The 16,632-nt window shown below is 36.9% G+C and overlaps 1 protein-coding gene across 4 annotated transcripts in view; it reads right to left on the bottom strand.

Moving 5' to 3' along the window:
• The window catches only part of LOC124297163 (endothelin-converting enzyme 1-like), a 38,446-nt gene that overhangs the window by 18,517 nt on the left and 3,297 nt on the right, over positions 1 to 16,632 (bottom strand). For 2 of the 4 annotated variants that reach the window (XM_046747881.1, XM_046747878.1), the window contains exons 2-6: positions 11,119 to 11,160; positions 7,465 to 7,529; positions 7,079 to 7,260; positions 4,317 to 4,562; positions 215 to 420 (exon numbers count right to left, since the gene is read on the bottom strand). In XM_046747881.1, the coding sequence (XP_046603837.1) occupies positions 215 to 420; positions 4,317 to 4,562; positions 7,079 to 7,260; positions 7,465 to 7,529; positions 11,119 to 11,130 (711 nt within the window). In that variant the 5' untranslated portion in view covers positions 11,131 to 11,160. Of the gene's footprint in view, positions 1 to 214; positions 421 to 4,316; positions 4,563 to 7,078; positions 7,261 to 7,464; positions 7,530 to 11,118; positions 11,161 to 11,343; positions 11,398 to 16,632 lie in introns of those variants that run through there. The other 2 variants (XM_046747879.1, XM_046747880.1) reach the window with 2 other exon arrangements.

Genomic DNA, 16,632 nt, shown 5'->3' with positions numbered 1-16,632 from the left:
ATAGGTACGGTATTCCCTCCGAATAGGGTCCCTCTAAATAAGGCCGCTTCACCTAATCCTCGCTTGAGCGCTTCCCCCCTATATATTTCTGTTTACGGGTGTTTAATCAATTACCTCTGGTTAGGAATACGCAGCCCTGTTTCGAAGTTAAACGAGCGGCCCTATTCCGAGGGTATTCTGTATATTCATGAATTATCAGTATTCCGTGTATTACCGTCATTCGGTTTCTTGTCGTGTCTCTGACATCCTCGTTTATGTAGAAATTTACAAAGAGATTGAGCCCCAGTACTCTCTGGACAACTCCGGATAAATTGGCTAAATTCAGAGGTTCGATGTCATTTCCCAGGGGAGGTTCTCTGGGTAAGCCCAATCGAGATAGAACGTCAAATATTGGTTCGAGGCCCAGTTCTTCAACGCTTTCTACGAACAGAAATGGAATATACATATGTCTACAATGCCATAACCCGATTGACACTTGTTAATAGTAGCGTGGATACGAAAATGACACCTACATACATACACATACACACACACATATATATATATAACCCTAGACTTGTATATTTGTATTTTTGCTTTCAATACCATTCTTATGACACTATCAGGTGTTCAGTATAGTCAAAAAACTTTAAGATCAATATTTGATATCGACAATTATCAGGGCTGTGTGCGTACCAGAATTCTTTGGGTCCGTTCGGGTCAGGAAATATCTATTAGTTTCGGTCGGGTTCCCGAGATGTTCGGGATTCCTGAAAACTGAGGCTGAAGTTAGTAACGCTAACGTGACGAAAGATTGGGGAGAAAATTACTATTTTGCAAATTTATAGTGACTTTGAAGTAGTTAAATTTTCAAAATACGAATACGTTTTGCCTCATTATGATTTACTGAATTTCAGACATTCTTGAAATTGTGAAATAACGATTTTTGGGAACGTTTATCATTATAATATCGTTACTCACTTCAGCCTGGTGAAAAGTTTGAGGTTTACGAAAACATCGGGATTCATAAAAATGTTGGGATTTCCGAATACATCGGGGTTCCCAAAATTATCAGTTTGTTCGAAATATTCAAGATTCCCGGATCCCCCGATAAAAGGTGATATACCTTTTTACTGGAAATATTGATGTTATTTGGATATACTATTTACTATTTGCAGTTAGTATGTAGTATTTGGCCAACATTATAAATATTAGATAAGTTGGGTAACCCACGTTTCGGGTTTTTCAAAGATTTCTGGTTTCCCGCAGATTCCAAAAATCCAATACAAGCCCGTCCCGAACACGAACTTTTTTCCCGAGATTTCTGGAACCTGCACCGCCCTAACAAGTAGGTACTGAGGAGAAGTTTCTTATCAATAACTAATGTAAGATAATCATATATTGATAAGTTTTGTATTAGAAATGTATCCGCTCAACTTAGAAAAAATAGAAAGCTACGATTAAAAAAAAAGTGGTTCATGGGTCAATAATCTGAGATGGCTTCGATTGCACCTCTCGTTAATACCAACAATTCGAATAGTTGGTCTAATTTTAGTGAATATAGTTCATTCTATTGGCAAATGAATTCTGTAAAAATTTTCTGTCAAATACTTTTGCTAAGATGAATATATTTTAAAATAAGTTCTTAGTTTAGACATTGTATTCGGCCATGGAACCTGTAAGTATTGATTTTACAGCAGGCACTCTTCAGTTGAAAGCTACGTAAAATTTTAAACTCAGTTAGTAGTGGATAATTCAGTCATCAGAAAAGAGAGTCAAATCTATTGAAATTAAGCATATGATACGTCGGTACGGTATTTTCATGTAAAACGGCGGGATAGCATGATGTCTGAAAAAACATTGATATCTCGGATCTTACCGTCTAAATCCATTGGTTTTTATTTTGTTTCTTTGTACATTGAAGAGACATCTTTTTGGACTGATTCATCTTGATCAATCTCATTTGCGCCTGTTCAGTCATTATTTCATAATTCTCTACACCTAATACATCGTCAAGTTTGCGCAAAACTTTATTTCCTAAAATTTCAAGGTTTGTAGAATACCCATTCACCGTCACAACTTAATTATTTCCTAATAATTTATTTTTATTGGGCACATCATGGTTAGCTCACATAGCTTCAAAGAGCGCATTTGATGTTGCCTTGCTACACGATTTCAATGTAGCCGCTACCAATTCACGCCGCGTAGGATTTAACGTCATGTAGTACTCTCATCTTTACCGACCGAGTAAATTCACCCTTTTTCTTCTTATATTTTATAAACAAATGAACGGAAAAAGTTCAAGTTTCGACGGAGCGTCGTTATTTTGTAACAGAATTTAGGAACGTTACTCATATCCCGAAAATCGTCAGAAAAATGTGTAGTTTTTTGACACGTGTTACTATTCCCACATTTCCCGCATTTCAGGGGCGAAAAAGTGTGTAGCTTAGATACTTTGCGCAATTCCGGAAAGAATGAAGAGTAAAATGAGCCATAGTGAGACTGTTGTCATGCAATATTGAGGTCGCTAGACGAGAACTAGGAATTATAATGATTTCATAAATAAAAAATGCTCTCGCTATCAGCTGAGTGCACGGCCAACCAAGTATACCAAGAACGCTCGTCTAAGAATTTTTTGGTCCCTGAAATACGGGAAAAGTGAGAATAGTAACACGTGTCAAAAAACTACACATTATTTGACGATTTTCAGGATATTAGTAACTTTCCTGAGAGCTGCTACTAAAAACCGACGCACCGTCCAAATTTGAACCGTTCCGTTCGTTTATTTATTTAATATGGGAAGCAAAAGGGTGAGTTTGCTCTGTCGGTAAGAGTAGGAGTACTAAATGACGTTAAAAATAACAAGCAACCACCGAAAATCCGTCCTTCCTGTATTCTTTTGGGTGCAAGGTAGGGATATAGGTATGGGCGATGTTAGTAAAAAATATCGACATCGTATTATCGATTGTTTCAATTCCGTATCATCGAACTATGAATGTTCTTCTGAAAACATCGAAACATCGATTGTTAATGTCGATGGTGAAAACAACCACAAAAATTATAAAAATTCCCGCTACAATTTTAAAAAGAAAGATGGGCGCGAAAATTTGGAATTTTGAACTATCATCACTGTTAAAAATAAGTATAAAATATGAGAATTTAATATAAATTGAGCGAGTTAAAATTAAATTAATTGAATATTCTGATTAATATTGAGATATATAGTAGAAAATAAAGATTCATTATCAAACTCAGTAATGTGTATTTACTTTTTATAGATAAGTTACCGACAGATGTTGCACAGTAATTTAATTTACTCCCAACTTGACGGTATCGATAGTTCAATATTTTCCATCGACTATCGATGTATCGACTTAAAAAACATCGATGTTCCCGCAAAAAAAAACAGTGATGTATATTGCTCATTCCTAGCGCGAGGTCTGATAGGGTGAGGAAAATCGTGTTTACAGTTTTAGGTGCCTACTTTCTAAATGTACCAAAAAAAAATTGATTTTTATTGCAAAAACACGTTATTCGAAGAAGTAGTATTTTTGAATTATAAACGAATGAAAATAATTTGGCCATTTTTTTAGTTTTTGGAAATGTCCTTCAAGATTCTGAACGTCCTTTTCGAAATGCATTTTTATTGAAAAAAGAACGTGCGGATATTTTTATTAGAACAGAAGATATTACCTGGTTTTACATTTTAATTAATATCCATTAAGAAGCATCGTAAAAAGTCTTTTTTTTCAATCTGGCGTGATTTTTGCTCATCAATTCAATGATACTGCCGCAAATAAGAGTTTCTCATTACTTAATACATCAACTATCGTGTTACCTTGAAAACGCTACGGAAGTGGATGTATACGACGTCATATCATTATGGCGAAGGTATTATTAGTTAATTTCAATTTTTTCTCAATTATATTAATCACACATTTATTAAAAAATTCCGTTTCGAACCGTATTAGTTATAACTATAACATGTTCCTTTTTCACTTTTCTTATTAATTCACAGAGTCAAATGAAATAAACCAAACTCTGGTTCGTTTAGATTTTTCACTAATTACAATTAAACTAACAATACCACGTGATTTTTGTGTAGAAGTGGAAAAAGTAGCATAAAAACGGGACGTTATCAATTTGGAATAATTTTTTTCTTCCCAACCCAAACTTAGCTATATTCGAAAATTTTAGATTGTAATGCCGGACATCCAAATAATTTTTAAAAAAATTGCTAAATTTACGTCATGCCTAAATAGAAGTTGGTCGAATGCCTGTACATATGGACTGGACTAATTAAGAATAAGAATAATATGTCTATCGTCGCTACTGACCTGTGTCCATGCAAGTTCTGTAGAGTGCCCGGGCTAATTTTACCGGCCTCAGGTCATTTGGAGAGTTATCTTCCTCAAGCAAAACTCTGAGGTTTCTCATGAGCTCTTCTCTCAATAAACTCAGTTGATCCCACGAAGTTTGACTCTGCGGTATGGGATTGTTTTTAGTCCAACCACCGCAGGCGAATCTGTAGAAGTCATCACAAGGCTCAAAGGATCTGTCCATCGACTCTATAACCCGTGCAGCTAGAATTTATGAAGACATGACACGATTAGAGAAGTCAATTTAAGGTGCCGCTAAACAGGCTTGTCTTATTATATTTCGTGACGTCATAAACACTACAGCGCTTCTGGACGTTCAACGTCGAATGAAGTGATTCGACACTAAGTGATTTGACTGATCCGATCTAAAGGAATAAGGCAATGAAATCTCTTGGTGTCGGTACGTTGCAATATATACATACTAGAGGGGGGGTTCACCACCCTGCGCGCTTCACGCGCCATCCCTCATTTTCAAGTCGAATTAGGCTGGGTTATGTTAGGTTCGGGTATTTCCGGATAGATTCGGGCAAATTGGGGTAACTTCGGCTAAGTTGGGGTCAGTCTAGGTTAGGTTAGGTTCGGGTATTTCCGGATAGGTTCGGGTAACTTCGGCCAAGTTCGGGTAGGTTCGGGCGGCGGCAATATCTTTATACATATAATATAGAACGATATAATAATAATAATAACAATAACGTTTATTGTGACGTTGGGACAAGTCCCTTATACACATACCAACCGAAGTTAGGAAAAATATATGTAAAGCGTGTACAATCAGAGAGACATAATGGTGTTTTGTGCGCGAAATATTAGAGTAGTCCAGGGTAAGGCAAAGAATTTATGGGGCAAATTCATAGGGCAATTTCGTCGAGCAGGTCACGTTGGCGTATCAGCGAGGATAGGCGCTGCCTGAATACAGGAAGTAATATATATTTATTACCCGAACTTGTCGTTGTTAGAGAAGGGTAGAGAGCTCCCGGATATTTTTTCTCTCTCTATTCATCGAACGCTCTCACTTGCATGAAGACCCATCTCTTACCTGCTCTAAATATTTCTATCGACGGATGACTATACTCCGTTCAGCGAGAGAACGACACGCCTACGAAACCATACGCGCCCAGTTCGATTAGCTCCCACCCAATGCGCCACCTACTTTACCCAGTCCAGGTACTGATCTGTATATTAACTGGATGGTTGACTCCTATGCTTCCTGCACACGGCAGCTTGTGCCGATTAGAAGCCCCAAAAACTGACACTGATGCTGCGATACCCGAAGTTAAACCAACGGGTCACGAGGGTGATAGTCTATCAGGAACAGATCAAGTCACATGGTTCTGTCACTTTAACTAATGACATCAGTGAACCATGTGATTCGTTAGTTCTATGGAGACTATTGAAGCGCTGGTGTCAATTTCGTCTGTTACTAATCGACTCAGGCCATGGACGCTTGTCAGTCATCTAGTTTGTATACATAGAAACCAGTGAATCCAGGTAACCAAACGAATTTCGCAGCTGGTCAGATCCGGCTATAGCCGAGAAGAAGCCAAGAAGTACATACCAAGGTACTGAAACCTAACGGTTGATTTTAAACATGATGACTAATTTCAAATTGTTTCAAACTGTCGAGCATCAGTCGTTGCAAAGTTGCGAGTGAGTTCGGACGTGTAAGATTTGAATTTGGTTTCGTTATTCTGGTTCATTAATACATCCAATGGCAGAAAATGTGAACGAGGAAGTAAAACAAATGTATTCGAGATATAATGAGACCTCAATGTTCATATTATTCCACCTATTAGTCATTTTACAGAGCGTGGACTATTGGTGCAGAGCATAAATATACGATACTGGTCGTGAGTAGCGAGCTCCACTATCCCCACCCTGCACCTGCTCAGCCCGAACCTGCGCGATGCTGTGTCGTTTCTCGCTCAACGGAGTATCAGTGCTTAGGTAGGTACTTAGAGTGAAACGGGAGACAAAAGGGGAAAAATCTACACATACAGCACACTACGATACCGGTCAGCCGTCGTTGGTGATCCCTGTATGCACTTTATTCAAAGAATCTATAAATGCCTACATCAGTGCAAGTGTGCTGGCCATAACCTTAAAACTTCTGGGCGAGGAAATGTTTGAGATACGAATCGCCGATTGCGTATAAAAAAAAATTAAAGGAATTCCCGATTAGGCAGGTTAGTTTCGTATGCAACTTGTAACGTCGAGGTTCTGAGTTTGTTTAGATCAGTAGTTTCCATCGACGAAGGCTCACCATAGGTGGCGCAAAGGTCAATTCCCTCTAGTCCTAACTCCGTGTCAGTTAACGAGCATGCGTAAAGAGGCCAATTTCAGAACAGTGCGGTAAAATTACGTTGGCGCATGTGCACTAATGAAATACAGTACTTACCGATCCGGGCATTCTTTCACGCATGCGAATTTTCGTCATTCAGCGTAAGTTACCTAACCCCAAGCTTACGCGCTATCGGTTTCACCTTCCTTGCTTTTTAAGTCAAAGTCGCCTTCGTAAGTGTTGGAAAAATTAGCGTATGTCCAACGTGCAAATGGGCGAGATCTTATTCGCGTTAGTACAGCGGTTTTATTGGCTCATGCTGCGATCCTGTTAATACTCGTGCGACTTCAGCACTTACCTTTGCGGATCACGCTGCAAATTTCACTATCATCGGAAATCACCCACTTTCCGCGCTTGTAACACAATATACTATTATGATCACCTGTTTTGACGCATTCCTCGCTCTGGCACATCTCTTTATATTCCTCTTTGTTGAATACGGCCATTTGCAGGATTAGCGTAGCTACGAGTGCGATAACGGCCACAGTCAACAGCCCCGCGACTAGAATCAGTATCGCTTCTTTTGACCTCGATTTCATCGTATCTGCATTCCTATTGTATTGCCTGGGAAAAAAGTAAATGAATGTACCTATTATGTATAAATCGATCTTTCACGAACTGCTGTGTAAAAATAAACATCAAAACTCAATAATGTGAGGGCGTTTTACACCATTGGGTAAAAATAACAGCACAATAAATATTAATGGTACAATAGAATTCCAGGGACTAAAATATTCAAATGCGTAAATTCGTTAATAACGAACGTACCACGATGCGTTGGATGCTTGTCTGGTGAGTTCAGTTTGCCCAGCATGATTCTCCGGGTCGTTCACCTATTGTTAAGGAAAGAATTATAATTTGTTAGGCCTCAATTAGTTACCTGATTGATAAAATCAGCATACTGCTAGTGATACTGATACTCCGTTAATCCTTAGTAGATATGCCCCAAGTAAAATCCGGAAAAAAATGTTGTCAAAGCGTTTTCTAAGTTAAATCTGCCAATTTTGATATTATCGTCGAATCGACGACAAAATGTTATACCTCCAAATTTGTACTCATGACTCATTGAATTAATCATAATATTTCTGGGTTTCAACTCAGATGCAGTCAATTAATCTTGATTAATTATATCAGGGCAAGCTTTATCGCGCACAAATCTATTGGCAATAGGGGTGTGCGGGTACTGAAATTCTTATGGTTGGGTTGGGTCGGGTAAAATGGATTACTTTCAGGTCAGGTACCCGAAAATTTCGCATTACCCAAGAATCTCGAGTGACCCGGAAATTCCGGGTTACCCGAAAAACTCGTAGGCTACAGTTTGTGCTCGAGTATACCGATCTCTCGTTCGAAATTACAAGAAGGTCGTTTCATCAGGACAACAAAATATGTTATGACCTCTGCAGGGAAAAACAAATCACAGCTAATGGTACTACAGCTGTGGTAATTTCTACTGTAACGAATCCACTATTTTGGACAAGTGAAATGTTTAACGACCTCCTTAAAATTGGGGGCAAATTATATATTACCAGTTAGGGGTATGCGGGTACCCAAAATTTCGGGTACTCGAACTCGGATCCGGGTCGGGTTTGCATCGGGTCCGGTTTTTTGACAAACCCGAAATCTTCGGGTAGTCCGAAAACTTCGGGTAATCCGAAAACTTCGGGTAATCCGAAAACATCGAGTAATCTGAAAACTCCGAGTAATCCGAAAACTTCGGGTAGTCCAAAAACTTCGGGTAGTCCGAAAACTTCGGGTAGTCCGAAATTTTCGAAAATCTCTGTTCGCTTTAGAAATCCCGGTATTTTTAGAGAAGCGAAAATAGCCGCGAGCAAAATTTTCGAAAACTCCGCAATTTTCGGCAAACCCAACATTTTTGAGGAACTCGGGAATTTTAGTAATACCTACTCGAGCACAAACTGTAGCAAAATGTCAACGATAGAATCTCTCACAAAGTGGGCAGCAGATGCCAAAAAATGTCCATCTACTTTCTAACGTAGGAGTTATTTGTTTATTTATCGAATATATAATAGATTTAAAAAAAATTAAAATATTCAACAAAATCCAACGTGGTTTGAGTTATGTCCACTGGCAGGTGTAAAGATAAAGCCACGAAAGTAACATAATTTTAATTACTCAATTTGGATCGTGTTTTTTCCTCTGGGCCGAGATTTTTCATTTTACGCATCCTGTTGTATAAATAGTATCAACCCGATATCGAATCGTAAAAAACGAATTTCACGCGCACCGTTGCAAAAAGTCATTTACTTATCATATGAAGTACTATCAGAGCCTGTGCATCACTGAAATGGAAATGCCTTGAATGTCGCAATTCAAGCCAATTCCGATCAGAAATATTGAAAAATGTGTCATGCAAAATTACGGCCAGAAATGGTATATCTGCGATTAATGGTTCAATCACAGGAATACTTTTTCTATCGTTATTGTTTGCGTAAACAAACATTTTTTAAATATTTATATTCGGCATTGCATGTAAAATTGTGCTTATAGTTGCCACTTGTTCCGTTCAAACTATATAAAGTAAGTTTTTTTTCGGTAAAGAAGACTGTACTGTACTCTCAAGAGGATGCTATACTCAGTCTTTATCTACCGCATTAAACATTACATATATTTTGATTATTATCAAAGTCTACGCATCACTGGTGTCGAATTGCCGGAATCAGCGCGATTCTACATGCAATACCGAATAAAATCGTCTAAAAAAAAGTTTGTCTTACGCAACAATAATGCCAAGAAATGTATTCCTATAATTGGTTCATCACTGGTCGTAGAGATACACTTCCTGACCTTATTCCCGCATGCAACAGATAAGTTTTTAAATATCGTTGTTCGAGATTGCATGTAGAATTGCGTTGATTGTGGCATTTTCGCACGAGTTCTGCATGGTCTTTGATAATCGTCAGAATAAGTGACATTCAACGCGATGGAAAGCATCCTCTTAAGTCAGTGAAGCTTAGTTTCATAAAACTTTGTGTACATAACCTCACAAAAATTTGGCATATTCCTAAATGTTAGTGAAATGGGGTTCTCTTATTGAAATAAGTGGTACCAGATACAGAATAAGAAGAAAATTGATGGTGATAGATGGATACATTTTGTTGCGCAGTTGTCCTAACATGCAAATGAGAGTTCAAATCTTGTTTTACAAATAACTTTCACTGGTCAACTGGAGTACAAAGAAATTGCAATGCTTTTAATCAATTCATATAATTTTGAATTGAGACCATCGGTAGAAAATATATGTCGAGTAATACACATCAGCCACCATCGTGTAACTTCGTACTCTCTAAGGGTGTATTAAAGAGGGGAATTATGAGAAATAGGTAGCTAGCTACACGAAGAAACTTCAATTCGGTAGGTACCAATACGGTATCCTAAAATCTGCAACTTGACCAATGGGATGCGCGTTATGTACACCTTGCTATCGTGAGAGTGATGAAACGGATGAGTAAAACGCACTCATAACGGGAAGTTACATGTTTATGCAGAGTTCATGATAAGGGATAGCAATGAATTGTAGTGCTTCGCAATTATCCATACGATTTATATTAGGATCACATTTGAAAAGAAGAGGTACTTAATTCAGCGATTCACGATCGATTTTTTCGTACATGTGTTGTGATGTATAGTACATACACTTAGGCTGTGTTCCGATATTAGCTCCCAGTGCTGTCAACAATCTTTTATTTCTTTTGCGCTGCCCAGTTTGTGAGTAGCTCTGTCTATTTTCTAGTGATTTTTCAGCGCTGCTAATTCTAGATCGCACCCTGTGATAGATTCTGACTCGTTCGATAACCCTAGAAACTTTACGACCCACGGTGTTGGATGAGCACCAAACAAAAAAGAGCCTGCGGTGTGCGGCCGGCACCGCAAACGGTCATCCAACACACTGATCCAACACCTTGGGTCGTAAAATTTCTAGGGTTATCGAATGTGTCAGAATGTATCTAACAAAGACGTTGGATTATTGTTATTGTTGTCTAATAAGTTAAATTTATTTACTAAAATCATGCCGTTGAAACCTCGCATTTCTATCAGATTTTTCCGTGAAAATGCCCGTTCCACATTTATAAATTGTATTGTCTCATTTGAAAATATGTTAAACATTGATATTATTGACTGTTTGTTTCAATAACTTGACCCACTAGATACTAATATGTATTCATATCAGTCAGATCCATCAATGCAATGCTCGGGGCACTCAATTACGATAGGTACGCTCCTGCCGTAGAAAGAGAGCGCAAGTAGTGTTACGTCCCTCTCTCTTACTGACTTAGGGACACTTTTTCAGCATAGATGCTTTCTTCATGCCTATATGCTCTAAAGTGTCTTTACATCCAGACAACTGGTGAAAATGTGTGAATAAATCGAGTAGGCTTATTTATTAAGTGATTAAAAACTTACTTTGTATCTCATCGTACTTGAGGTAATGAGTCAGTCAGGTCCCTGCAACGTAAGAATACATAGATTTTAATTTAATTGTAAGACGATATTTTTCAACAGGCATGCTTACTTATCACAACTTTATCGGTATTTCACGAAAGTCTAGAGGGTTTTATACGTAGGTATACGGAGTAGGTACTATATTCAAATAAAAAAATAATGGGTTTCCTAAACAAGGGAATATACTTTTCGATATAGTAGTCGTAAAGTACGCCACTATGATTGCGTTTTCCGGTCGTAAAGTATAATTTTACAGACACGTGTCTGGGTGTCAGCACATGGAGCGTAACTTGCGTACGCGCAACTTACGCCTAGTTATTTTACGCACTTTGCTTGCAAGATGTACTTGTGTTAGTATAGTAAGCATGTCATAAAAACTAGTTTTATAATGAGTTTATTACACTAACAGATTCAATATCGTTTGGAGATATATCTTCATACGTCATATATTATAGTGGCATATCAAGATCAAGAGATTCAGCATAAGGCGAAGGCGTCAGTACAACATAACCTAAAAAAATTCAACCCTATTTTGTACAATATTTCATATTATATTTCGCTTCACACATACTCGTATTTAGAGTACTAGTTTACCATGACGCGCACGTTCAGAGAGGCGTAGGCTACAAAAACCAATCGCAAATCTGCATAGCATTTTCATTTGAGTTTATAGCAGAAACTCTGATCCACAATTGGTTATTTGGTTGTATCAGTTACGCATTACGCGTAATTCAATCAAATACGCCTTGGTTGCATGCCGACTTTGAGAGTGGTGTAACTTCTGTTAAATTACTAGAATCACTAGATATGCAAGTTACGCTACATGTGTTGACACCCTGACTCCCACTTTACGGCCGGAGGCGAGACCATGTGGCATACTTTACGGCTGCTATACCGAAAAACAATGTTCGCACCACGGCCGAATAACTTGCCGGTTTTTCGTGGATTTCGCGATCCTTGCTCAGCTGAATAAAAGTTTCCTTTTACGGCGTTGGTATGCAAACTACTATTCTATCGAGGTTACTATTGATCTTGATCGCACCGTTTGACCGTTGATTTTATACATCGTATTACAAATTAGATAGTTTATCGCATCAATAAAAATGATTTTCTATTCATGGAGTGAGAAGTTTATGCAAAGTCCGCCAACTGAGATAATTTGTGTTCAAGTAGTTTTCATTTCCGATCTCACAATTAGACCTGCACATATTTCGATAATATCCACAAAAAAAAAAATTTTAAACCCTTAAAAAAATTACCCACAAAGTATCAGAAAAATAATATTTTTACGGCTCGTTTCTTCTAAACTTCAATGGTTTTGTCCACTTTCGGTTCACTTTTGAGTAAGTTTTTATTTTTATGGTTTTTAGAGAGATTGAAATTATTTACAATCCGGAGCTTAATCTCTCAATAAAACAAACTAGCTTACAAGGTCTAGGAAATTGAGTGAAAATCTCAAATTAATCGAGACCGATTTGTTGCAATCCACAATTTTTTCTTTTTTTTTTTTTGGGGGGAACTTTTGAAAATTTGAAACAAATTCATGAGTATTTCCCAAACCAGGGGCTTTCATACTAAAATCATTTGAAAATTTGAGGAGGTGAAAATCGAGACTGGTCAAAATGTCCTGGAATGTCCCATACGCATGATTGAAAGGTGTTTCGATAAAGAGGAAAGTGCATTTTATTCTCATGCCGCCGTTTTACGTAATCCCAACAGTATAAAGAAGTAAGAAAGATTCGCAATTTATTTCCATGTAACTGATCAAATAATCATTATAATTAGTTCACAGTAGGATTTGTGTGGATTCAAAAATACTACATTTCTCGCGAAATTTCAGCGAGAAGAAATGGATTGTAGTGCCGAGTCATTTGAGAATCTCTACATCGAGGAAAAGGAATTCTTGAACCAAGGAATTCGCTTGACTAAATCATTTCGACAAACATAACTGAATCGAAATTGTTGAATTAAATTCATTCACTTCACTCTAGTATCCCTTATTTGTTCCAAATACGATGACTTTCATTCAACAACTGCGATTCAGTTGGATTGTCAAAATGATTTAGTCAAGCGAATTCCTTGATTCAACCAAAGCCTTTCTTGCCGCAATTGAGTGAAGTATTGATTCGAGTGAATCTCTTGATGTATTCCCGAAATTGAGTCCACTAAATATCATTTCATTTCAAGTTTATATATTGTTCCTCCAAGTCGCATGTTCGTTGACAGAAACAATTAGATATTTCAAATAAAATAAGTACATAAATCTAGCCAATAAAAAATTTACATTGATTGAATACTGTACTTTGTTGATCTAACAGGAGCTTGTTTGGCGTAAATAGTTGAATCAGTTGCACTAATTTGTTTACGAGGTAAAAGAAACACCACATAGTTTGAAACAAGTATAGGATACATTCAACGTAAACATCAGTATACTAGTACTGTAAACGGCCACTAGGCAGTGAACTCTTTTGCTACGGAAAGAGTTTCAGAGATACTTATAAAACCGGGTAGTCGGTTAGGAAGTCAGACACAGATAATATAAGATAAATTTATCATCAGACTTATTATAAACGAAGAAAGCATAATACCTAGTTTCGAGTCCTCAAAATTGATATCGACTACAAATGAATAAAAAGTGAACATATTCAATTTATATTTTGACATATGCAACAATAAGTTTTCGGGTTTCACCCATTAAATATCGAGTAAATCCTACAAAATTTTGCGCCTATAGAATTGTAAATGATTTCATTCGAAGAATACGTTTTGTGCGCTTAAATATACCTAATGTTCAGTTAATGCAAAAGATTTTTGAAGCAACAAATTTAATTACCTGCTCAACCATTGAACTCTTGACTCAACAAAACATGAATTAGAACAAGTTTAATTAGTTTTGATACAACAATTTCATATTTTTTCAACAAAACGATTGAGGTGCGTTCAATCAAATTTTTAGTCATATCAATCACACATTTTCTTGATGAAAAATTCACATTATCTCAAGGAACTCACACCGTGTTATCGTAACTAAATTGATGGTCAGCATGATCATTCAAAAACTTTATTCTGTTCTATATTATGGTGCCACAAGTATTTCGTTCGACAATAGTAGTTTTCGTATCTAGAGCGTAAAACACGGTTTTATACCCCGAGTGCTCGGCGAGATCGCACGAAGGTGTAAATTCTTACGCTCGTGATGCAAACAATATTTTTTGCCCTACGAGCCGTAAAATTAGAAGACATTGTACAAACATTGTGAAAAAATATGTTTATTCATATTTATTAGAGGTAATGATAATATAAATTTCTGGTTTTACCACAGAAAGGTTTTAACTCAACAAACAAATTAACTGAATTCGCCCCTCCTCCCCCCCGGACGAACACGTAACAATGATATTAAATTTTTATTAAATACAAAAAAATAATAATTCTCCTGGCAATAAACTGAATAACAATTCTTAGAATCAACCTAACCACAACTATGAGTGCGAGAGACAACGATTCGGAGAATTTCGATCTGTTTTCATCTTACACATACCAGTGTGCAAAACGGGGTTTTACACCCGTAAAACGGGTAAAATCCCATATTACGCATACGTAGGGCAAACAAATATTTTGATAATTTAAGTAAGTATTGAATCAAATGAATATCACTTGACTCAAATAATCCTGTTCCTTCGTGTAATGGCCATTCCTATAATTGTCTTATCCGCACTGTCTCCAGTGAAACGTGACAAAGCAAAAAGCATCGAGTTTTTCGCTATCACATTAATGACGATTACCTGAATTGAAAAGTCAATTACCTCATTTACCTCCACGGACTAGCATGGCAAAAAAACTTTTCATCCGAATTTAGTATCATGCTCGGTCTGTCGTTTTCTGTTATATTTTTTATATAGTTGTTATGGATAACTCTTTGCAGAGGAAGAAAATTTTTTCAATCATGAATTTAAGACACTCGTTTCGTCGTTTGACTATTTTGCTCTTTGAGTGTGATCTGTTTGTTTGGAGACTGTAGCAGCAGACAGGTTTGTTGATCAATATAAATAATTCACGTCATATGAATGAAGTCCTATCGAATCGATCCAAATTTTCACGGGCGATTTCACATCTGCCCATTGTTATGTAAACGAATAATGATTGAAATGAATAAATTTGTTTGATTTCACAGAAACACATTTTGACCAATAGTATAATCGCATTATGTATTAGTCAACACAGGCAGTGCACCGAATGAATATAATATACAGCTTACACAGTTGAACACGTAATAAATGAAGACGATTTCACTCTAGCCGGCACTACCTGCCTAGATATACAATACCTGGATATACGAGAGGAAAACGTTTGAAGACGAACGCATTTACGTCTATTATGCAAACTTATATGGTGATCGCGACGTTAATGCCGACACATGTAAGGTATAAACCAGTGCATCATCCAAAAAAATACATAATAATTACACACAAGGTGTCCCATTTTAGAATTCCCACAACAATATCTCCGTTATTGTTCAAAGTGCTAAAATACTTCCTCGGCAAAAGTTAATCGCGTGATTCCACGGGACACAAATTGACTGAGAAATGGATCTTTATTTATTGGCCGTCGGTTTATTTATTCTAACGTTTGTCATTTTTCTACCCAGTAAATTGTAGCTTGACTTTTATCATGCCAAGTAAAAAAAGATTGAGCTAGTTTCAACGCTAAGTAAAAACGGTAAACTCAGTCTCGTTTCAGTGGATCTGAGGCTACGACTGACCGTGAGAAAAAATGATGCTCGCAAAACTAGTTCAATTGATTGAAATAAGCATTATGTATGAAATTGAAATTTAAAGTAGAATTCTTTAGGTTTCTTGAGCAATCAACTAATTACACATAACGTAACGAAATTTCCCGGTTGAACATCACAGTGAAATTGATCTAAATTTTCAAAATTTTTCAATAAGTTGTCACATTTCATAAAAGGTATTACGGGATTTTTCAAACTAGTATAGACATACCTGCACATTCATCACACGAGGCGTGTTATAATTGAAAATGACGCAACTTTTTGATCAGCATGTACTATTTACTCTCGAGTTATAATTGTAATATACAGGGTGATCAATTTTAATCACCTCAGGTGAATATTTTAGAAACGAGTCTGATTCAAGATAGGAAACGCGTAATTTAGGTATGAGCAGCTTAGAGCAAGATCAAAGAAGAATTCAAAGACTTGAGAAACAATTTGTTTTTTTCGTTAACCTTAACGTCCGCACTTATTCATTTATTCTCACTCTTGCTAAAATGTTTGTGATCAAAATAATTCATGATCCGAACCAGAATTATAAAGAATATTATATCGATTCAAATTCGTCAATTTTGTAGCCGCCAGAAAACTTTTCGCTGAGAGTAAACCACAAAACATACGTGTAGAAGCTAAGAAGGAAGGAAAGACAAACTCGAGAAACATTTATGAAAAGAATTTAAACGTCT

The sequence above is a fragment of the Neodiprion virginianus genome, chromosome 2 (genome assembly GCF_021901495.1).
Source record: "Neodiprion virginianus isolate iyNeoVirg1 chromosome 2, iyNeoVirg1.1, whole genome shotgun sequence".
NCBI classification, from domain to species: Eukaryota; Metazoa; Arthropoda; class Insecta; order Hymenoptera; family Diprionidae; genus Neodiprion; species Neodiprion virginianus.
Note: the sequence above shows the minus strand (reverse complement) of the source record. Positions and strands in the feature narration are given on the sequence as shown.